The 25,142-nt window shown below is 40.7% G+C and overlaps 1 protein-coding gene across 1 annotated transcript; it reads right to left on the minus strand.

Annotated features, from left to right (window-relative positions):
- Positions 1-175: 175 nt before the first annotated feature.
- Positions 176-22,706, minus strand: WDR82 (WD repeat domain 82). Its single transcript, XM_081300892.1, has 9 exons — positions 22,234-22,706; positions 14,560-14,657; positions 11,079-11,145; positions 6,437-6,536; positions 5,956-6,072; positions 5,470-5,625; positions 4,338-4,407; positions 3,525-3,667; positions 176-1,535 (listed from the first exon to the last, which is right to left on the minus strand). Exons 1-9 carry the CDS (start codon positions 22,392-22,394, stop codon positions 1,506-1,508), a joined length of 942 nt encoding a protein of 313 aa, XP_081157018.1. The 5' UTR covers positions 22,395-22,706; the 3' UTR covers positions 176-1,505.
- Positions 22,707-25,142: the final 2,436 nt, after the last annotated feature.

Consider the following 25,142-nt stretch of genomic DNA (forward strand, 5'->3'; position numbering starts at 1 on the left):
AATGCTGCAAGCCAGGCACAGAAGCCATGCAAATGACTGTGACATATATACAGATGCAGACAGAGCACCACTAGGCAAAAAAAGAGACTAATACTGCAGAGAGGACCCCAAAGTGCGGCTTGAGGAACATAGGAAGTCATCCCAAGACCCTCACTTAGCTGCCATGGAAACAGCAAACACAAGAAGCTTTGCTTTTATTTAGTTTCCCAAAGGAAAAAAGGTTAACAGGGAAGACTAACACTTGTGGCAAACACTATTAGCAAGGATGCAGTCTTTCTCCTGGGTTGCAGGACTCCACCTTCTTCGGCTGAACTGAGAAGCTACAGGTGATTTTATATATATATATATATGTATATGTATATATATATACACACACATACATACATACATATATATGCGTACATACATATATATGCATATATGAATGCACAAATATATTTAAATGAAGATGCACATACTGTGCTAAAATACAAACCGAAATCAAAGGTCATATATAAAAGGCTAAATATAACATATAACACAGGCCTAGAACCAACTCTTCAGTGGGAGCTGGGTAAAAGGGGGGTGTCACCTGGAGACTATGTACACAATTGTGGTGGACAGGGAAGGAAGGCATCAGTGTAAACAACTCAGACTCATTCCACAATACTGGCCCACAGGAAAAGAGCAATGCATCTCAGGTACAAAAATAGACTCCTACCTTGCTTTTGTACAAACCAAGCTTGGTAGGCACCCAGGACTGTAGGTTTGTCTTGATGATGGGACTGCACCAGGCTGCTGCTAAACCTTCTAGCCCGAGGAACACAATGCTACCCCTTCCCTCCCTTTTAGGTTCTTGAGCCTTTTCCTACCCAACACCAGAGCCTGGGGCCTATCCAGACCACCCACCCTTACAGGATAACTGCACAGCTTCCTGACAAGCAAGGTTCTTCTGTATTTGTCCCTATCTTTGACCCCAAGGTATATGAAGACTTATTTCTGTAAATGTTTGGCACCTAACAAACATGATGGCTGTGGAATAATGCCACAATTACACAGGGAGACCCAGTAACAAGACATGCAGGGTGAGGGCAAGGGGCACTGAGCTGCCCAAGCATTTCAAAACCAGAACTGTGGCTTCCCATGCATTTATGGAGATGGGAGAAGGGATGTGCAGAATTGAAGACTTCATTGGCTCCTCAGCAGCAAATACATTCAAAACTGAAGGTGCTTTTGAGAGCCCCACTATAACCTAATCACAAGTCTGGTCACTCTGGAGGAACCTGGTGCATTGATGGCTGGAAAGGCTAAGTCCCAACTGAGTCGGTGGCACCAAGAGTTCTTATGAAGAAGCTCAACAAAGTAATTTTTTCTTTTGAGCAGATGTACAGCACATCCATGGGAAGGCCATGTGAAAGGATGTTGTCCAGCCCAGTCAAATGATCCAATCCCACTTATCTCAGTCCACTCTGAGTTTTTCCTGCTGGCCACCCCCATTATACAGAAATAGCTGAGTAGCATCAAGGTCAGTCATCAATGGTTGGCAACCAGAAGGCCTGGAAAGAGAACACAAGTCATATAAGCCAGCTTTAAAAAGCCAAGCCCCCTCTCCCCACCTCAAGATTGAACCCAGAGCCTGGGGCAATGCTAGGCAAACACTCTACTACTGAGCTGTATCCATAGCCCTTTTTATTTTGAGACCAGGTCTCATTAAATTGTCTAGGTTAGTGTTAAACTTGCAATCCTCTTGCCTCAACCTCCCAAATAGATGATATTACAGGCATGTGTCAGCAACCAGGCTTGTGAAGTGCTCTTTATACCCCCGATCCCCAATGGTGGAGAGTTATGGCCTGGTGTCATTCCCTCCCAAATGACCAACCCTGGCAGTCTGAAAACAAACACTCCACCTAGGCACTGTGGTACATACCTGTATCCCAGGGGCTAGGGAGGCTGAGGCAGGAGGCTCTTGAGTGCAAAGCCAGCCTCAGCCAAAAATGAGGTGCTAAGCAACTCAATGAGACCCTATCTCTAAATAAAATACAAAAGAGGACTGGGGATGGGGCTCAGTAGTCAAGTGCCCCCCAGTTTAATCCCTGGTATCTCCCCACAAAAAAGAAAAGAAACACTCCTCACTCTATGAAAGTTAAGCTGGTTCTGTTTCCGTCCAATACTCACTGTCCACCTTCCACCACAGTGGTCCAGTATGTGAAGAAAAAGAGGAATGCTATTTGGGGAACCTGGCCTCAATGGTAATCTGCCAGGTGACCTCAAACTGACCCCTCTCCTTCCTGAGCCACAAAAATGAGAGGGATTGAATTGGATGCTTTTTTCCACATTTCTTCCGAGACTACTTGCTTGGTTTTTTAAAAAAGGAAGGAGACTGGTGTAGTGGCAATACCTGTAATCCGGCTATATCTACTTTTAATTTTTATTTTGAGATAGGGTCTTACTAAGTTGCTGAAGGTCTTACTAAGTTGCCGAGGCTAGTCTTGAACTTGTGACCCAGCTGAATAGCTGGGATTTCAGGGAAGGAAGGAGAATGAAAAGAAAATAAAAGAAAAAAGAGAGGAAGCAATGTACTCTAGGTAATACGCAAATACCCAGGCAAGTTTAAGAGATCCAAGAATAAAACTAGGAGCTGAGACTCACTGATCCTTTGTTTTCAAAGTCTTGTCTAGGAAGAGAAGACCTAGAGTTAATTCTAAGTGGTGAGTTATCATCAACTGTTAAGAATTTTTGAGGAAATCAGTGTAAACCAAGAGAAATGAAAGTGAAAGGATGCAGTCACAAAAAATGGGTTCAGCTGGGCATGATGGTATATGCCTACATCCCAGCAACTGAGGAGACTGAAGCATGAGGATCCCAAGTTCAAGGCCAACCTGAAAACTTAAGTGAGACCCCCCCCCCCAAAAAAAAGGGCTGGGAATATAGTTCAGTGGTAAAATACTTCTGGGTTCAATCCCCAGTGCCAAAACATACAAAAAATGTTTCAGAATACCAAGAACAAACTGGGTGCAGTGGTGCACGCCTATAATCCGAGTGGCTTGGGAGGCTGAGGCAGGAGGATTGTGAGTTCAAAGCCAGCCTCAGCAATATTGAGGCACTAAGCAACTCAGTGAGACCCTGTCTCTAAATAAAATACAAAAAATAGAGCTGGGAATATGGCTCAGTAGTTGGGTACCCCCAAGATCAATCCCCAGTACCAAAAAGAAAAAAAAAAAAAAAAGACTACCAGCAGCAAAAAAGGTGTCTAGCATAGTCTGGGTAATCTCCAACTCCTACCCCTATACTGAAAACTAGTCTAGGTAATTTAAGTATAAAAGCAGAGGTCATAGCAAAAACTGGCCTTCAATCTCTTAGGAACTCAAGAGGTGACCCCAGTTCGTGGGAAGAATAAAAAAATACCCCAGCCAGACATTACACGATGGGAGGTGCACAGGGAAGCCAGATGACAAACAGGTACTCATACCTACAGCATGCTATGCTCACTGCCACCCCAAAGGAGAGGGCCCCTATGTAGAAGACACTTAGCATTGTTCACATACCATGTTGGAACACGCACTGGCAAAAGTCATGAACTTGGGGTTAAACTGCAAACAGGTAATGGGGCCTGTGTGTTTACCATCCAGTACAGCTACTTTTATACCGCTCTCTCCATTCCAAACATGGATCTTGCCATCCTCTGAACCTAAAGAGAATCATCAAGGAAAATTTAATAGCTCAATACAAAAACAACTGAGATAAGAAAGACATGATTGACAGATATGATTGAGGTCTGGAGAAAAGACAAGCTTCAGGATCCAGCCCTCAGTACAAAGTGGGAGGAAGGAGAAACAGTGAAGGAAGCACACTCAATTTGGGAATTAGTCTTTTTTGCGTGAAGGAGGTACTGCCAATTGAACCCAGGTCCTTGAGCATGCTAGGCATGCATGCTACCCTTGAGCTATATAGTTCCAGCCTTGGGATTTGAACTTGACCTTGTTTATTTATTTCAGGCAAGTCACTTCCCCTCTAACTTTACTTTTCCCATCCAAAAAAGAGGCTGAATACCATTAGCTTAACAATATCTAGCCACTGAGGCAACTGAACATAGGGTTATTCCAGGAAGTTAATAATACTAATAAAGTAATTTTAGAGCTTAATTCTAATGCTGGTCAAGGGAAGATCAATAGTAATGTTGGTTGCAGCAAAGAACACCCAAAGTCAGACAGTTTAAAGACACTATATCCTTGATATATGTGCTGTACAGAAACCTGAAAACATCTATTAAATAGGTTATGATATCATAATCAGTTTAATAGCTTGAACAAATACACAGTACCACAGAAATAACTCCAAGAGAAATGAAGGAAGCTTACCAATCATAATAAACTGAGAGTCTGGAGTAAATGAAGCCTCTAGTGTGACAGCTTTGCTGTTGGCATAACCCTAAAACAAAACAAAACAAAGCAGTTCTCTTGTTGTTACAGGGTCACTAGTTTAAAAATGCCTAGAACATCAACCCAGTAAACACATCATCTTCCAGGAAACCCTCTCATTATATTCAATACCACCAAGGTTCCAAATACAGTTGCCACCCTTAAAATATTCACTTCCTAACCGAATACTATATGGGGGGGGGTAGGGGCAAGAAAACTTTTATTGAACCTAGGGGTGCTCTACCACTGAGCTACCTCCCCAGCCCCTTTTATTTTTTTTAATTTTGAGACAAGGTCTTGCCAAGTTGCCAAAGCTGGCCTTTAACCTGCAATACTCTTTTACCTCCTAAGTAGCTGGCATTACAGGTATGCACCACACTGAGCAATTAAGAATCATTTTATATCTAAACACCTCACTTTGGTCACTTGGTGAGAAGCAAATGTCTCTGAATCCAAAGGAAGTAAGTTCACAGACAGAAAGATGGTGCAAGCTCATGCCTTAATCAGTGAAAAGATAAGTGCTATTATCCATCACTAATACAATTTTCAGCCCAGGAGGGAGAAGCATGCAAGCAGTCATGCTCAAAGGATATCAATTAAGCCAGGCACAATGGTGCAGACCTCTAATCCCAGCTGCCTTAGGAGGCTAAGGCAGGAGGATTGCAAGTTCCAGGCCAGTCTGGAATCATCAAGATAAATAGGAGTTGAAGGGCTGGGGATGTGGCTCAAAGTGGTAGTGCGCCCACCTGGCATGCACGAGGCACAGGGTTCAATCCTCAACACCACATAATAATAAAATAAAGATATTGTGTCCACCTAAAACTAAAAAAATAAATATTTTTAAAAAATAAATATTTTCAAAAAATAGGAGTTGAAGCAAAATATGAGCAAAAATTGGATGTGAACTTTATAGCCACTCTGCCTAGCTATATATACCTGTTTCCCAAATCTGTTCTAGGAAACTAAATGAGACCCTGTCTCAAAGTTTAAAAAGGGTTGGGGATATAGCTTAGTGGTAAAGCGCTTCTGGGGTCAATTCCCAGTAACAGGGGAAAAAAAAAAGTCAGCTCACCCCAAATGTGTGCATCACCACTCCCTTGAATGCATCAATGAGACGTATGAAGCTGCCGTTGGTGGAGATGAGTATAAGCTTGCCATCATTGCTGAACTTGAGTCCTGTCCACTCACAAGTCCGATCATACTGCATCTTAAATGTTGCAAATGGTCCCTGCAAAAGGTAAAAGCAGCCCCAGGCCAAAGAATATTTATAATTCCTTCTGTCAGAGCTAACTCCCTTTCTATATCAGTTTAGATTTCTTTTTTCTTCCACCCACCCCCACCCCCCTCAGCCCCCAGGGCCGAGGACAGAACTGAGGGCCTTGTGGGTGCTAGGCAAGCACTCTGCTACTGAAATTCCTTTTTGAGTGGGGAAAGCACAAGATAAACTATGGCTCTCTAATATCTACCACATACTCCCTCTACCATAAAAAAAAGGGCTTAATATATCCATCTTTTCTCTAAAACTTCCATACCATCAAGATAATTCAAAGATTCAAACCTTATCAAAAGAACGAAGGTCATAAAGTTTGACCATTTCAGAGTTGACACCTGCAGCAAAAATTAACCCTTCTGGATCAAAAGAACAAACTGGCTTGCCCTGAAGATGCATGAGGCCCTAAGGAAAGAAGAAAGAAGACAAAAAGTTAGTAAGAATCCCACCACCATATAATTGACCTTTCCTAATGAAAACTAAGCCTACCTACAGTACAGAAAAAGCAAATAAAAATCAAACTAAATTGAAGCTTTTAGAAAACAATTTTTTAAAACAATAAGCCACAGAGTATAAAGCCAACTACACTAGATTAGGGTTATCTGCTTACCAAGCAGCAATCTACCAGGAAAACAAGTTTCCTCTGAAGTTTAGGAAGACTCTGGGATCCCAGAATGGAACCAGTGCTTGCTTTCCATCTTGAAAGAGAGATTGATTATAATGCCTACCACAGGAAATGCTAAAAAATGTAACTGTGAGGTATCATTACCTGGCAGTTAGGAGACCGGAGATCCCAGAGTCGAATAGTCTTATCAAGAGACCCAGAAATGAAAGTGTCATCCACAGGTGACATGGACAAGGCCACCACCCTGTAATGCATCAAGATAAATAGGAGTTGAAGCAAAATATGAGCAAAAATTGGATGTGAACTCTAGCCACTCTGCCACTATATATACCTGTTTCCCAAAACTGCTATTCTAGGAAATATATGCAAGCATATCTGAAATAATCAAAGCCAACTAGTATGATGGAAAAAAGCAACTTAAAGCCTTACTATAAAAATATATAATTTTAAAACCACAATGAGATACTACTTTAAACACACAAACATAGCTATAATAATTAACAGATGTTGATGAGGATGGTAGAGCAATTGGAAAACTTATACACTGCTGATAGAAATGTGAAAAAAGAGGAAATAATCCAAATGTCCATTAACTAATGAATGGATAAACAAAATGTGGTTCATCCATAAAATGCAATGGAATATCGTTTGGTAATAAAAAGTGATGAATTACTGACTCATATTGACAACCTGGATAGACCTTAGAAACATCACCCTAAGTGAAAGAAACTAAGGACACAAATTATCTTTTTCCATTTATACAAAATGTCTAGAATATGCAAATCTACAGAGAAAGAAAGTAGATTAGTGGTTGTGAGGGACACTGGGGAAGTGAATGTGAATGGGTATGGGATTTCTCTTTGGGGTGATGAAAATGTTTTGGAATTATATAGCAAGGATTGTGGCCCAACTCTTGTGAATATAAACCCCACTCTCCCCCGCCAAAAATCACTAAACTGGACACTTTAATTTAAGACCGGCCTGAGCAACTTAGCAAGGTCCTAAGCAACTGAGCAAGACTCTTATCTCAAAATAAAAAATAAAACAGACTGGGGATATAGCTCAGTGATAAAGTACCCCTGGATTCAATCCCTAGTACCAAAAAATAAAATGAATAACTCATAGCTTGATAACTATATATCAATTTTTTAAAGAAGCATGGTTTCTTAATAGGATGGTAGTAGCTAGGTGTGGTGGTACACATCTATAATCCTAGCTTGGGCAACTTGGCAAGTCTCAAAATACAATTAAAAGAAAAACAAAACAACAGGACAGTACAAGAGTACACTAATGTTTCCAAACTAGAGTGGCATCAGCATCACTGGAAGAGGTGTTTTAAAATGTAGATTGCAGGGCTAGGGTTGTGGCTCAGTGGTAGAGTGCACGCCTAGCACGACTAGCTTGAACATTCCTAATCTGAAAATTCAGGGCTAGGGATGGTAGGGTACCTGCCAAGCATGAATCTTTTTAAGCAATGACATGACACTGAAAGTGGAAAATTCCACACTTGATCATACATATGGGGCTGTAGTCAAAATGGGATGAACCAGAAATACTGAATGAAATTAACTTCAGGCTATGAGTAAGGTATATATGAAAGTAAGGTATATATTTGAAACATAAATAAATTTCATGTTTACAATAAGTCCCACTCCTAAGATCTCATTATACATATGCAAATATTCTAAAATCTGAAAACTTTGAGGGATAAGGAGTACTCCACCTGTACCATCCTGAGTTAATCACCAAAAAACTCTTCTTCCAATCATAACTCAACATTTGCACTAGCTCCTTAACAAAAGATACTGTTAAAAGCCAAAATCTCATGAGAAAGTTGAGGTAGTTAGAAACCTAAGTGTCCAAGTCCATATGACTCTAACAGACTAGAGCAAGTGTTTTTAAACACTGAAAAGTATGAGGTGTTGGAGATGAAAATGTAAATATTCTTCTATCATGTTTGATAGTGAAAAGTGGGTGAAAGGATCAATAAACAGACTTAAGATGAGGAATTCCAAGTAAGTTTGTAGATGCAATAAGGAAAAGGTCAATTATAGAGACAGAAGCCAAGTGGAAAGTGGGAGATTAATTTCATCAAGGAAGGAAGGCTACTTCTTTTTCAACGAAGGAGATCCAAAGAGAAGAATTTCAGGAAAAGGGATATAAGTTCAAAAGTACTCATTTGGATAACCTTGATTTTCTTAACAGAGGAACACAGTCATCTACTAAGAAACAGGGTCGAGGAATGGAGAGCCAGGCACAGTAGTGCAAGCCTGTAATCTTAGTGATTTGAGAGTCTGAGGCAGAAGGATCAAAAGTTTGAGGCCAGCATCAGCAGCAATTTAAATTGAGGTCCTAAGCAACTTAGTGAGATGTTGTCTCAAAACAAAAAATTAAAAGGACTGGTGATGTAGATCAATTGTAAAGTACTTCTGGGTAAAGAAGATACAATAGGGAAGAACGGAAAAAAAATCTCAGCAGGCACATTAACCCTTAATTATAAGCAGTAAATCTGTGAATACTGATTTGAATACGAACAAGCAAAATCATCTACTTGTCATGAGTTATCCTCTATCTGATAGTACACAATAACCAACAGCTACAATCTCCAGTCTTCCGCAACACAAGAATGCTAATCACTCAAAAGTACAACTGTTTTTTTAATATTTATTTTTTAGTTGTAGATGGACACAATACCTTTATTTTATTTATTTTTATGTGGTGTTGAGGATCGAACCCAGGGTCTTGGATGTGCTAGACGAGCACTGTACCCCTGAGCCTCAGAAGTACAACTATTAACAGGTAGCTCTCAGTCCATTTTTTGTCAGGACTTCATAACACTCCAAGCCATCCTGGGTTACTGTACATTTTTATAAATGAGAATAGGAGAAAATAACCCCGAGACTGAAATATTATCCAAGAAGATAAATATTTGTTACAGCATTCAACCAAATTGGAAACATTGGAAGAAAAAAATTAGGGGAAGTAGGGTGAGGGTAAAAAGAAACAGCCTGCATACATTATATAATATAGAACAAGGAGTTCTTGACTTTAACAAAAAAAGCCAGGCAGTGTGGTGGTACATGCCCATAATTCCAGCAACTCAGGAAGCTGAGTAGGAAGATCATGAATTCAAAGGTAGCTTTAGTAAGGTGCTAGAAACTCAGTGAGATTCCGTCTCTAAATAAAAATACAAAATAGGGCTGGGAATGTGGCTCACTGGTTGAGTGCCCCTGAGTTCAATTCCAGTAGCAAAAAAAGAACTAGGGATGTAGTTTGGTGGTTAAATTACCCTGAGTTCAATCCCTGATTCCCACCCCCCTAAAAAAAGCAAAAATGTGTTTGTTTCCATTTTGCATCTTCATTAAGATCTTTGAGGGCTGGGGATGTGGCTCAAGTGGTAACGCGCTTGCCTGGCATGTGTGCGGCCCGGGTTCAATCCTCAGCACCACATACAAACAAAGATGCTGTGTCCACCGAGAACTAAAAAATAAATATTAAAAAATTCTCTCTCTCTCTCAAAAAAAAAAAAAAAAAAAAAAAAGATCTATGAATGTGGGGGCTGAGGGTGTAGCTAGCTCAGTGGTAGAGCATTTGCCTAGCACGAGTGAAGTTTGATTACCACAAACCCTCCTCCCCACCCCCCAACACACAAAGCTTCACATGTAACTTTTTTTTTGTAGGGACCTGCTGAAATGGGGGCCACCTGTACTGGAAAGCCTCATAAACGCAAATGGCTCTTTCATTAAGGGATACCTAAGATTGGCATTTTTAAATGCCAACTGTAATTTTTACTACATAGGTTTATTACTAAGTGTCTTTAATCCAAGGGATTAAAGGGATTGAACTCAGCATCTCCTGCATGCTAAACACATACTCTGCCAATGAGATACACCTCTAGCCCCTGCTATCTATCTATCCATCCATCTATCCATCCATCTACACACATACTCGTATTTTTTTTTTTTGGGGGGGGGGGGGAGGCATGTACTGGGAATTGAATCAGGGGCACTTTACCACTGAGTTGGATCTCCAACCCTTTTTATTTTGGGATAGGGTCTTGCTAATTCACCCAGACTTGCTTTGAACTTGTAATCCTCCTGCTTTAGCCTCCTAAATCAATGGGATTACTGGTATGCACCACTGTGCTTGGTCCCTTACATACACGTGTGTGTATACACACATACATACATACACACACACACATTTTTTTTTAACTTTATTCTATTTATTTAAATTTACGTGGTGCTGAGGATAGAACTCAGTGCCTCCCACATGCTAGGCAAGCACTCTACCACCAAGCCATAACCCCAGACCTCCTTACTTATATTTTAACTGAGATTTTCTTTATCTTTGTAGCTCTACCCCTGTTTTCACAACCTTGGGAAATTGAGAATTAACTATTTAAGAAGGGCTAATAAAAAGCCATAACTTAGAGAGATCTTGTCTTAAAATTAAAAGAGTTGGGGATGTGGCTCCATGCTTTAGCACCACTGGGTTCAATCTCCAGCATATGGGGGGCAGGCTAATGAAACAAAGATAGTCAGGTTTACTTGGTGGTAGAATACCCAACTTCAATCCCAACCTACCCCAATAGGCTACTTGTTCCTGATGGTTATCAGACTCATTCCCAACATCACCATGACTATATCTTCCTAAAGATTTATAAAAAGAATACCAAAGAGCAGTGAGGAAATAGCTTTGGTTCACTAATAAAATCCACTCTTCTGTTTTCTGGGTTAGCTCAGGGATAAAATAACTACCCAATAATGCAAAACCTGGGTCTTACCTTTTGCTATGTCCAGGAAAGTATCTGATGTATTTGTTGTCATGTAAGGATAGGTAACGGATAGTATCTGCAAGAAGACAAATAAGGTATGGTGATACTGTATTATTTAAAAGCAATTTACTTTGCAGTTTCATCTTGAAGAAAAGACAGGATCAAAAACCCACTGTATTCCATCACCCAAGTAAAGTGTTTAATAAATAATGGTGAATAATTCTTCTTAGCAGCTTAAGAGTAGGTATATAGATTTCTCACAACTCAAAAGCAGTTCTAAGTTAACAGCATACAAACAGAGCCGTTTGGGGGCTCTGGGTATAACTCAGTGGTAGAGTGCTTGCCTAACATGTACGAGGCCTTGGGTTCAATCCCAATCAATACCAAAAATAAAAGTAAAATAAATCACTGTTGGACTATCAATATTTGGCTTCTTCAAAATTACACTGCAACTTGCCCTGCAAATATACCCTGGTAAAAAACTATTAGTCTTAGTGCTCACAGAATGTAAAAACCTTATAGAAACACATTTGGCTGCTGAGGAAACAGGCTCAAAGCTATGAGCAGCCACAATAAGCTACAGATCAGGATGGACCCTGGCAGCAATTTTTTCCAGGGTTCTTCAAGACTGTCCCATCCCAACATTCCATAGGATACACAATGTACACTGCAACTAACACAGAAACTAATGTTTAGATTTGGGTTGAGGACATTAAAAAATATATATATATCAAACTCACGAAATATATCAAGCAACAGAAATGAGATTTTGCAGTTTTAAAGAAAGGAATAATCAGCAAGATTTGTGCTTAGGAAAAAGAAGACACACACCCTTAAAATCCAGGTCAGGGGCTGGGAATGTGGTTCAGTGGTAAAGTGCTTGCTGGCATGAGGCCCTGGGTTTGATTCCCAGCACCCCCAAAAGAACCCCCCCCCAAAAAAATCCACTAATCAGCTGGGCGTAGTGGTGCTTGTCTGTGATCCTAGCAACTTGGGAAGCTGAGACAGGGGACTGCAAGTTTGAGGCCAGCCTCAGTAAATCAGCAAAGCTCTCAGCAACTTACTGGGGATGTTGCTTAGTGATAAAGCACCCCTGCGTTAAATGTCCAATACCAAAAATTAAAAAGGAAAGAAAAAAGAAAAAAAACAAATCATTCTATTTTAAAAAGTAAATAATAAAAAAGATGGTGGTGGCAGGGGAATTAAGTGCCATAAAGAACAGAATTGGAAAAGTAGGAAAGTACTATGCTTCTAAAAAAGATGAGGAAAAAGAAGAAATTGCTGAAAAATAGTAATAGAAAATGATACCAGGGGCTGGGGATGTGGCTCAAGCGGTAGCGCGCTCGCCTCGCATGCGTGCGGCCCGGGTTCGATCCTCAGCACCACATACCAACAAAGATGTTGTGTCCGCCGAGAACTAAAAATAAATATTAAAAATTCTCTCTCTCTCTCTCTCTCTCTCTCTCTCTCCTCTCTCACTCTCTCTTTAAAAAAAAAAAAAAAAAAAAAAAAAAAGAAAATGATACCAAAATGCAGGGAAACAAAAGCACAGAAAGAACATTCTAAAGTCAAACAGAAATCCAGAACATAGAGGTTGAAAGCAGCAAGTGATTCACCCAGTGGTGGTTCATAATTGTACTTCCTAATAAGAGGGTATTTAACCCGGGAAATTTCAGAAAAGAATACCCTTTTATGTTCTGTAACTACACAGTTTCTTTGAAAACATCTTCAAACTTCTCAAATGACAACTATAAAGTATTCCTGATCTAGTGTTAGAAACTACTCACCTGCCCTAAGAAGAAAAGACTTCCTCCCCATTACCTGGATTCCCAGAGACGAGCAGGGCTTCACCATCCTTTCCGCCCCACATGGTAGCTGGCGCGCTGTTCCTGGCAAGGCAGTGGCCTGTACAGTTATCTCCTTGTACCGGGTGGTATCATAGACCCTCAAACTGTACAAACTACTACCTCAGCCTGGAATCAGGCAAAAAGGAAACGGAGCGCTGGAAGAACTCTTCAGGATGCACTTGAGACAGGAAAGGCAAGATTCCCACAGCAGAGGCCTGGCAGCAAAGCTGCAAGTGCCACACATTTGCCTGATCTTGTACCACATTTGGAGAATCCCCATTTAATCACTCAGAAAAGCAGCCCAACAGAAGAAATGTACCAGTCATTCAGATGATCATATACAAATATTTTCCTCAGGATCCTAATGTTTTATATTCTTATCCAAAAGCATCAACTGCACTGTTTATTAAAAACCACTTCTGAAATAGAGACATGAAAAGTAGAAATAATATACTTACTAAAAAATCAACTACAGGTAGAAGATCTTGTTAAAGGAAAAAAGAACAAACAAACAAAAAATATGAAGACTTCTGCCCATCTGCTCTGAGACAGACACAGCCAAAATTGCAGTCTAAGCAATCCTTGTTGAATGACATTAGAAAAAGGTTACTATAAAAAGTAAAACAATAAACCAATGAGGCAACATTAAAAAAAAAAAAAGAGTCCTAATATGAAATTAAGTGTTATAGCTCAATTATCAAGACAATCTTTTAACTTGGAAGAAGTCATCCCAGGGTAAATGCAGGTAAAAACAAAGACCGTTTATTACAGAAAGGAATTCACAGGTTTTAATTTCTAAAAATAATTTATTCTTCAAAGATGATCAGCTTTATTTAAAAGTAAAAAGGGAGGGGCTGAGGATATAGCTTAGTTTACTTGGCATACGCAAGGCCCTGGGTTCAATCCCCAGCACCGCAAAAAAAGAAAGAAAAAAAAAAAAAGCAGGGGTGGGGGTGGAGGGGTGAATAAAATTCAGATTAAAAAAGTATCCCTAAAATCAAAGATGACTAAGGTTAGTATACTGTCCTTTATGACACAGACCATTAAATGATGGACTACATCAAAAACTCTTCTTTATTTAAACTTCTACTCAGGCAGAAGGATCATCTGAGCCTAAGAGTTTGCTAGAGCCCAGGGATTTGAAGCGTGAACTAAAGTTTTCTCACATTTTTATGAAAACTCTTCTCAAATCTACATATTGTTTTAGCGGCGCTAGGGATCCAACTCAGAGCCTTTTGTTAAGTTCTACCACTGAGATACACCCCCAGACCTCAAATCTACATATTAAGAATGGGAACTATTTTTCTTCAATAGTTTACTACTTGCTGTGTGTCAAGTATTCTTTCCTTTTATTTGTTCTAAAAGTATTTTTTCAAGTTTCAAGGAGTATTAACTTAGAAGTAAATGTAATTAGTTGCTTCCTTTTCTACTCAATATTAACTGTAGATTTTTCATTCTTAGTTCCAAATCTTTCAAAGTGCTAGTACTGCTTCCAGCATTCCTTTAGTTACAATTTAATTACCACTGCTAACATCATAGGAAAATAAACTAAACTATAAACAAAGCAGAAGTAGTCACAAAGATTTCATGAACTATTTAACAAAGGAAACCATAACTTTAACTTCCTAAAAAGGTTTGCTTACCGTCTATTTTGTTAGAGCTGTAAACGACTGTGTTTGCTGCATGCGTGTATCTGATGAGGTCCACACCATATTTCTTACTGTATAAGGTTCTCTTTGGTCTGATGAGGAAATGGACAGAGAAAAAAAAAAGTCATCAAAATTCTTCAACTCCAAAATATGACATCTCCATATAAAGAGTAGCACTTGAAATTATGTGGTGAGGATGAGGAGTCTCAGTAAGTTAGTAAGTTCTAACACTGAAAAGAAAACAGAATTGCATCCAAAAGGAGGAAATAGCTAGGCACGGTGGTGCATTCCTATAATCCCACTGACTCACAAGGCTGAGGCAAGATCACCAGGTTTGAGGCCAGCCTAGACAACTTAGCAAGACCTTATCTCATAATCAAAAACAAAATGGAGGGGTTAGAGCTGTGGCTCAGTGGTAGAGCGCTTGCTAGCATGTATAAGAATTCGATCCACAGCACCACATAAAGAAATAATAAAGATCCATCTACAACTAAAAAATGTATTAAAAAAAAAGGACTAATGATATAGCTCAATGGTAGAATACGCCTGGATCCAATCCCCAGTACCACTCTCCACACACCCAAGGAGGAAAAATCAATTAAGGGATGAGGTGGTATACCTGTAGTCCCAACTACTTAGGAGGCTGAGGCTGGGGATTCCTTGAACCCCAGAGAGCTCTGAGTTTGAGATGCTGTTAGGTAGTAGTAGAAATGAATAGTAAAATGCATAGCAAGATCCCTACAGGTTTATTTTAAGGTTTATTTAAAATCACAGGTCTATTATAAGGTACTGCCAAGACAGATGAGTAAATAACTTATAGTAGATAACCTGTAGAAAAACATTAGTACATAAACCTTGAAGATAAACAAACAATGTTAAAAGAGCCAGTTGGGGGAATACATTAATAAAGGATTTATGGGTCTAACTCTCTATAGGGCCCATAAAGGTCAAGATAAACTAGAAGTTATGGCCCCAAATGTCTCCTTCTGTCTCAGAAAGGGTAAAATCTTGAGGACCATGATAAGTTAACCTCTCTGGTTGCTGACCCCAGCCACATTAACATAGGCTTGACTTACAGATGAAGCCCTTCTGAACAGGATGGCTACCACAATAGAAAAGACCAATTAGGGTAAAAAACTCCACTGCCTGATGTGAAGGAGTTGAATACCTGATTGGTAAAGAATGCTGCAGAAAGTGGTCCCCAGTTTTCAAGGCAAACACAAAAAACAACAATGAATGTGGAAGTAGTTTTGTTTCCTTTGTTATCACTCTTTCCCTTGAGAGTGTTCTCTGCTTGTGCCTTCTTTACTTTCACCTTACTCTCACTTCATTCCACTTTATCTTCATTGATTATAAAATTCTCTTGCATGACTCTTGGTGTCTGACTTTAAATTTTCTTTTGTTGCAACACCAGAATTGAGGTTTGGAGTTTCAGCTTCCTGCTCTGTGACAATGTAAACTGAAGTTCTCTGAAGAAACTGCATCTATATATATGTTGAAGATTCTGCAGAACGCTTAACCTTAGCTGACTAGAACACAGTGATGGGTACAGAGAAAGAATGTTTTCGATAGTCAAAAATCATCTCAGGACATTTTAGGCCCTTCAACAACCACTTACCTTAACTTTCATACTGACATAATATCCTGTCTGTCTGTCTGTCTCTCTCTCACTTTGTACCAGCGATTGAACCCAGGGGTGCTTATCAGTTATAAGTGTTTGTTTTATGAGTTTCTTCTGTTTGGTGACTTCATATAACCTTTTCCACAGTAAAACATGTCATTCAGGGTAATTTAATCTGTTTTTAGGGCATGGTCACTCATATTTGCCTCAGGGAAAAAAAAATTAAAATGATCTTATTTCCTTTAAGACAAAGTTGTTATTTTACATCAAAGGAGACCAGCCTGCACAATATGACGTTCTGTGCGCTTAAATTTTTTTAAATCAAGCTCAATGGCCACAGAAAGAATTATGAAGCATAAGTAAATGTGAGAGCTCACGAGTTCGATCTTTTAAAAAAATTTTTTGGTACCAAGGATTGAACGCAAGGGTGCTAAACCACTAAACAACATCCCCAGCCCTTTATATGTTTTATTTTGAGACAGTGTCTCACTAGGTTGCTTACAGCCTTGCTAAGTTGCTGAGGCTGGCTTTTAACCTGAGATTCTCCTGCCTCAGTCTCCTAAGCCGCTGGGTGTGCATATGTGTGCCACAGTGCCCAGCTCGATTCAATCTTTGGTTTTGGGTACTGGTGATCGAACCCAGGGATACTTTACTACTGAGCTACATTCCCAGCTCCCAACTATCCCACCACCTTAAAAAAAAAAAATCTGAGACATGGTCTTTCCAAATTGCTTAGAGCCTCACCAAGTTGCTGAGGCTAGCCTTGAACTTGTGATCCTCCTGCCTCAGCAGGGATGACAGGCATGTGCCACTATACCTAGCTCAATTCAATCTCTACTACAAAATCTAAAAGCTTTTGAGAAAAGTATACCTATTTAGAAAGAAAGATAAACAAAACAACACACAAGTCATGTCTTAACAACAAAGAGGGACATGAAAATAAGTCAACCCCAAGAGCTTTTTTTAAGCCTTTCACTTAGAAAGCTTTCCTCAAGAAGGTAATGATTTATGAAAACTGAAACCAGACGCAAAACAGTCTGCCTTTCTTAGTATACCCTGCTCTCGCAGAAGATATCCTATTTGCTGAAACTTTTAGGAGGCAAACCTAACTCTAAAGGCAAGCCTAAATCCCTAGCAAAAAAAATGGTTCTTTTTATTTTAACATAAAATTACACATTTCCAGTCCACGTTACCAACTCATTTGATGAAGTTCCTAAATGTCTTCTATAGAACCTTCAAGGTCAAGCTAAAACATTTCTCAGCAAAAAACAAACAACAAAAACCACCCAATTATCTCTGTAAAATTAGATCTGAATGCCAGAACAACTCATATGTACCAAGTAAGAAAAGTAAACACAGATAATCCCATCTACTCAGTAGGTTGAGGCAGGAAGATCACAAGTTCAAGCTCAGCCTGGGTAACTTTGACATTAATTCAAAATAAAATAAGAAAAGGTCTGGGGACATAATTTATTTAGTGGTAAACCACACTACCACTTTCCTAAAATGACTTAAAAATAAATTTCTACATTTTAAGTCTTAGAAGGATTTCAAAATCCTATACCAACATTTATCAAGAGTTCAAATTTATGAAAATATTCACCTTCTCTACGTGAAATCCTCTTGGAACCTGGATGCTAAACACTTAAATGACTCAGGAAGCCTTAAGAAGCCAAACATTTGGCTGGGCTTGGTGGTGTATGCCTGTAATTCCAGCAGCGCAGGAGGTTCACGAGCTCAAACCAGCCTCAGCCATTTAGCAAGGTACTAACAACTAACTCAGTGAGACCCTGTCTCTAAATAAAATACAAAAATAGGGCTGGGGATGTGGCTCAGTGTTTGAGTGCCCCCGAGTTCAATCCCTGGTACCCCCCCCAAATTAAAACACAGAAAAACAGTCGGGGATGTGCATTGGTGGTTAAGCCTCACCCCTGGGTTCAATCCCTGATACTAAAATAAAAAATAAAAAGAGCTGGGGATGTGACTCAGTGGTTAAGTGCTCCTGGGTTCAATATCTGGTACCAAAAAAAAAAAAAAAAATCATTTAGATCAGTAGCACACACCCTATAATTCCAGCTACTCAGGAGGCTGAGGCAGGAGGATTACAAATTTGAGACCAGACTGGCAACTGTAGCTCAGTAGTAGAGCACCCCTTGGTTCAATTCACTGTACTGCAAAAAAAGTCAATTATTTGCATTTTCAGTTGTTGTTAATGCCAATGAAGCCAAATAAGACTTCTCACAACAAATGCACTGGAATTTCCACATGCTTACCTTTACTGAAATAATTGTCACTCTAGAAAGATTAAAAAAAAAAAAAAAAAAAAAAACTACTTGGTCCACCGTCTAGGATTCTGCTATAGGGTTACTGCATGGCAACCGGTGAGGCAGTAAGTTAGTCCGACTCTATAAGTATGCACTTGCTCTCTAAAGACAGCTAACTTTATATGTATCAAACCAAGCCCTATTTCAGCCCATGGCAAAACAGAAAAGACCCTGAAATACCAATGCTAAAAGAATATAGTATAAAGAAGTTGGGGGGGGGGCTGGGGATGTGGCTCAAGCGGTAGCACACTCGCCTGGCATGCGTGCGGCCTGGGTTCGATCCTCAGCACCACATACAAACAAAGATGTTGTGCCCGCTGAAAACTAAAAAATAAATATTAAAAAATTCTCTCTCTCACTCTCTCTTAAAAAAAAAAAAAAAGAAGTTGGGGGGAGGAGTGTTAAACATTGAAATGGCCTTCTAAAATTTATCAAAAACATTAACCTGAGATTTGTTCCTAATAAGTCTATAATTTCATTTCCTGGTTTGAAAGATCCTAATATATTAGATTCATTTCAAGGGTCTTTACTCAAGGCCATACACAACACTTAGGATCAAAATTTAGCAAGGCCTCAAGCAACGTGGCAAAACCCTGAATCAAAATTAAAAGGGTGGGAATGGTGGGACATGCCTGTAATCCCAGTGGCTCAGGAGGCTGAGACAGGATGATCACAAGTTCAATGCCAGCCTCAAGAAAAGCGAGGCACTAAGTCACTCAGTGAGACAGCTTCTAAATAAAAAATACAAAACACGGCTGGGGATATGGCTCACTGGTCAAGTGCCCGAGTTCAGTCCCTAGTATCAAAAATAAAAAATAGCTGGGTGCAGTAGCAAATGCCTGTAATCCCGGCGGCTAGGGAGGCTGAGGCAGGAGGATCAAGAGTTCAAAGCCAGCCTCAGCAATGGCAAGGCGCTAAGCAACTCAGTGAGACTGTCTCTAAATTAAACACAAAACACGGCTGGGGATGTGGTTTAATGATCAAGTGCCCTTGATACACTACAATCCCTAGTACCCCAAAATAAAAAATAAAAAATAAATAAAAAGGGCTGGGATGATAGCTCAGGGATAAAGTGCCCTGGGTGCAAAAGCCAATATTTAAAAAAAAAAAAAAGGGGGGGGGGCTGGGGATGTGGCTCAAGCGGTAGCGCGATCGCCTGGCATGCGCGGGGCGCTGGGTTCCATCCTCAGCACCACATAAAATCAAATAAAGATGTTGTGTCCACTGAAAACTAAAAAATAAATATTAAAAAAAAGAAGAAGAAAAAGAAATCTATATTGAAATGTTTAGGGATAAAGGGGTTGATATCTCCAACTTACTCTGTAATGGGAAAAAAGGCATATGTTGGGGCTGGGGATGTGGCTCAAGTGGTAGCGCGCTCGCCTGGCATGCGTGCGGCCCGGGTTCGATCCTCAGCACCACATACCAACAAAGATGTTGTGTCCGCCGAGAACTAAGAAATAAATATTAAAAAAAAAATTCTCTCTCTCTCCTCTCTCTCTCTCTCTTTAAAAAAAAAAGGCATATGTTAAATATTTATTTATGGAATGATAAAGCAAATGGTGCAAAACTTAATAAGTTGTTGGATCATTTTTTCAAGTGTATTTCAAGTATGTTCTTTTTTCCCCAAGGGAAGTCTTTGAAACATTGTAACTTTCAAAAAGTCTATTATTGTAAAAAGCCAAAATTGGCATTTTACAATATAAGACTTCATAACAGGAAGAAATTCTCCACATCTGGTAACAAACTGAAGAAATGCCAGGACAACCATCATTTCCTTTGAATGTAGACATGTATTTCCACTGTTAGGTTCTGGAGGTAGGTTCTAATCTTGTGCACAAGCATTGAAAATTTCAAGCAAACCAGCTTCAATTTACTTCTAGTTCCAGGACTTCACAATGACAATCTCTACCCTAGCTTTAAACATTACTTCCTCTTCCAAACCCATTAAAAAGCTGGGCCATGTGCCTGAAATCCCAGCTACTCCAGAGGCTGAAGCAGGAGGATTATAAATTTGAAGCTAGCCTGGGCAACATAGCAAGTAATCCAATCACAAACACCAAACTGATTCAAGTAGCCAGACATGGACAGAATTCATCTACTAAATGAATAACACTGACTCAAATAACTAAGTATCTGTTCAGCTAACAATTCCTTTTCCCCAACAGGTGCAGTGGAGCTCACCTGTAATCTCAGCTACCTATCTGGAGGCTGAGGCAGGAGAATCCTAAATTCTAGGCCAGCCTTAATGACCTAGGGAGATCCATTATCAAATTTTTGAAAAAGGGTTGGGGATGTAGCTTCCTGGTAGAGCACCCCTGGGTTCAATAGCCAGTACTAGAGGAAAAAAAATTCCCTCTCCCCCAGGACCATCACTGTAGGCCACTCTTCCACATGACTGCAAGCAGATCCAAAGCCAGTTACATAATACTTTATCATAGCTCCAGTGGGGAAGAAATTTTGGGGAAACATAGTTTTGTCCAAAACAGCATTACTTTAGATAATCAAATTCACAAATGAAAAGACAAATTCCAAAAGAAAAACATCAGTTGTTTGGGGGTGGGGGAGATCAAAAAGGACAGCTTGAAGAAAGTAGAGAAAAAAATCCAAGGATTCAAAATATAAAATTTGTAACTAGGTAACAAAATCAAGTCTGAAAAAACTAGTAGCCACTGAATTAAAGGGAACATCCTCAAACTTGCTTGGGAAAGGAGGCTGAGGGGAAATAAAATTTAGTCTAAACTAGTTTCTGCTCCAAAGGAGCAATTCAGCAAGGACTTGGAGCAAGTCCACAGGGATGAGGCCAGACTGAGAAGGCCCACAGAGGAAAAGGTAAAGCGGTCTCTGTTCATAAGATATTGCAAAGACATGCCAAGTGTAGTGACCTGGTGCAACATAAAACTTTGATGACCAGATTCAGAATTTTGATAATTCCAAGTGGACCAGAAACTGTTACAATAATGTGTAAGGGGAAACACGAAATTGTCCTGGGATGCTTTACTTTAAGGAGTTCACATTCGGATCAGAATGGGACAGTCAAATTCGCTTGTGAATGGCAAAAAGGAAAAAAAAAAAAAGTTTCAGGATGTTAAAAAGTTTATAATAAACGTGGAGACCAGGTCTGAGGGAATAAGTGCAAGGCTTGGAAGAGGAAGAAAAGGCCAGGGGCTCAAGGAAGCACAACAAATAAATCCTGACAGCCAAGAAATGCAACCCACGGGGCCTGACGGCAGAAAGGCCACGACAAGCTGCGGGGCAGGGGACCGGCGGAGTGCCAGAGCTGAATTGAGGTCATCGCAGAAAGGGCAGAGAGAGCTGACGCTGTTGGATGAGTAGGAGAGCAGTCCCTCCAGTTCTGCGTCCAGCCCAGAGCCGACCTGCACCTCCTACGGTCGGAAGAGCGGGAAAAGCTACCTGCTGGGCCCGGGATGCACGGACAGGGCCCTTAAAGGTCAAGGTCAAGGCGGGTTTCGGAAAACGACACAGAAGCACTCTGAAGAGGCCGAAGACATTAAAAAAAAAATGTTATTATTATTACGATTATCGTTATTTTATAAAGAAAGAAAAGGTCTTTGGACGGCTGCGGGGTGCAGGCGTCCCAGGAAGAAGCAAAAGAGACCGGGGGCCGGAGTCTGGACGGAGGGCGGGCCGCGGGACCAGTGCTGGGCCACAGAAGGGAGGGAGGGACTCAAGAGCCGGGCCCAGAGCCACCGCCGCACTCACTTGCCCTCCTGGCAGTCATAGAGCACGATGGAGTCGTCGTCACTGCTCGAGATGACCGTCTCGCCATTGGGGCTGAAGTCAAAGCAGTTAATCTTGTCTGAGTTCTCGCGGAACACCTTGGCGACGCGGAAGCTCCTCAGCACGCTGTCGGTCAGCTTCATGGCGGCGGCTGCTGGAGGCGGCAGCGGCGCAGGGCCGGGGCGGGGCTGGATGGCGGGCGAGCGGGCGGGCTGCGGAGGGCCAACCCGGGCGGGGCGGGCGCCGCACTGGCGGCGAGCGGAAGGGCTGCGAGCAGTAAGTCCGCCTCCTTCCCCTCTCGCACTGGCGATACTCTTCTGCCTGGACCGTGGGGCCTAGGCGACCGTTTCTCCTCAGAGTCGCCTCAGGGCCAACCGGCGCGGCGCCGGCTCATTGTGTCCGCCATCTTGGGGCGACAGGCAGAAGCCCAGGGCGGGGAATTTTAGCCGCGGCGCACGCCGGGAAAGGGGGCGGGGCGGGAACGGAGGCGAGAGACTGGGAGGCAGGGTGGTGACGTCAGCGCGGCGGCAGCTGAGTGCAGGGACTGGGTAGCCAGAGGCGACAGTTCTCTTTCTGATGGCAGGGCCTGAGGGTTTGGAACGCTTTAGACCTCCCTCAGTGGGCGGAAAGGCCTCGAGTGTCAGGGGCTTTTCGGTTTTTTTGTGTGATTGCCTCCCCCTAGGGAGACTCAGGCCGCAGGTACTGCGGGGGACTGATGTGCGCCTGAGGCCTATTTTGGGGGTGAGTCATGTGAACCCGTTGCCGAAGTGCTTGATCACTCCTCCACCAGAGGTCCAGTTTATTTTACTGAGGCGTAATTTGTGGTGGACTGCACACATTTTAAGTGGATGATTTTTTTTCAGTTGGATGTGCTGTATACTGTTGATCAGTAGAATTTTTCTTTAAGCTTTTTTTTTTTCTTTTTTGTTCTTTTTAGATGTACACATCAGTGGAGTGTACTTTATACACTATTATACATACATTATATATATATACATACCATTCTTGAGGTTGAACATGATGTGGAATTACACTGGTCTTGTATTCATCATGTATGAACATGTATGAACATAGGAAAGTTATGTCAGATTCATTCTACTGTCTTTCCTATTCCCATGCCCTGCTAAGCTTTTTTTAAAGAATTTTTTGAGATATAACAAAATGCATGAAGCAAACCAACTTAAAGGGTACTACATGCATTTTTATAAATGTAACAAACACTCTTTTTTTTTTTATGGTATTGGGGATTGAACCCAAGGGTGTTTTACCACTGAGCTAGCCCTTTTTATTTATTTATTTATTTTTGAGACAGAATCTCGCAAAGATGTCCAAGCTTGCCACCAATGTGCCACTATGCTCTGCTTCAGATTCATTTCTAACTTTTTTACAGAGCAGGGGATATAGCTCAGTAGGGGAATACTTTGCTAGCCTTAAGGTCCTGAATTCAACCCCACCCACCCCCTAAGAAACAATTACAATCCCAAATTCGCAGCACCAATTACAAAGAAATTTTTAAAGACTATATTCTGATTCAACAGAACAGTTTAAATTCTCCTTATTTCTCCCCTGTTCTTATTTATATATGTGCATAGCTATATTCCTGCAGTTCTTTCTTGCCTTCTGATTTATAGTGTTTTACACATTTTTCCATGTTAGTAAACTGGGTTGTTGTTGGTATTATTTTTTGGGGGGAAGGGAAGTACTGGGGATTTAGTACAGGATAATTTGCCACTGAGCTACACCCCAGCCCTTTTTATTTTTTATTTTGAGATAGTTGTTGAGGCTGACCTGGAACTTGGGATCCTTGTGCCTCAGCCTCCAGAGCTGCTGGAATTGTAGGCATGGGTCACTCCCTGCAACTGTTATCCTTTTTGGGGGGGGCGAGGTAGGTACCAGAGATTTAACCCGGGTGCTTAAACACTGGGCCAAATCCCTAGCCTTTTTTTTTTTTTTTTTTTTTTTTTTTTTTACTTTTTTATTTTGAGACAGGGTCTCACTAAGTTGCTTAGGGCCTTGCTAAGTTGCTAAGGCTGGCTTTGAACTTATGAACTTTCTGCCTAAGCCTCCCAAGCTGCTTGGATTATAGGCATGCGCCACCCATGCCAGTCCCTGCTGGCATTCTTTTTTTTTTTTTTATTGGTTGTTCAAAACATTACAAAGCTCTTGACATATCATATTTCATACATTAGATTCAAGTGGGTTATGAACTCCCATTTTTACCCCAAATGCAGATTGCAGAATCACGTCGGTTACACATCCACATTTTTCCTGCTGGCATTCTTATTAGAGGAATAATTTGTGTACAACAAAAATCAGTCTTTTTAGTGGATAATATGTTTTGACATATATATAGTCATGCAACCACCACATTCAAGTTACAGAACAGTTGCATTGTCTTTATAAGCAATTTTTCGCTTTAAAAGGGAAGAAAGTTGATTCCTGGCAAAGCAATATCTAATCACAGAATAGGAATCATGTTTATTTGCTTTTATTATTTATTTATTTATTCATTTATTTTTTGGTTTGGTACTGGGAATTGACCCCAGGGATGCTAGGCCTCTACATACATGCCCAGACCTTTTTATTTATTTATTTTTTTTGTTTTGAGACAATGTCTTGCTAAATTAAGGTTGGCCTTGAATTCACCCTCTCAAATAGCTGAGATTATAGGTGTACACCACTGTGCCTGGCTTTACTTTGACTTTCTGTGCAAGGTGTTAATCTCAGTGCAACCTATGCAGATGTGTGTGATTCTACAAAAGGTTAATAGCCTTGGGTCCCTGACAAAGACAAAGGGCCTTTGTTTATTTCACTTTGTTTATTTAGTTAGTTAATTATAGATGGACACAGTACCTTTATTTTATTTATTTATTTTTATGTGGTGCTGAGGA

The sequence above is a fragment of the Spermophilus citellus genome (assembly GCF_964194105.1).
Source record: "Spermophilus citellus genome assembly, chromosome: 7".
Lineage (NCBI taxonomy): Eukaryota > Metazoa > Chordata > Mammalia > Rodentia > Sciuridae > Spermophilus > Spermophilus citellus.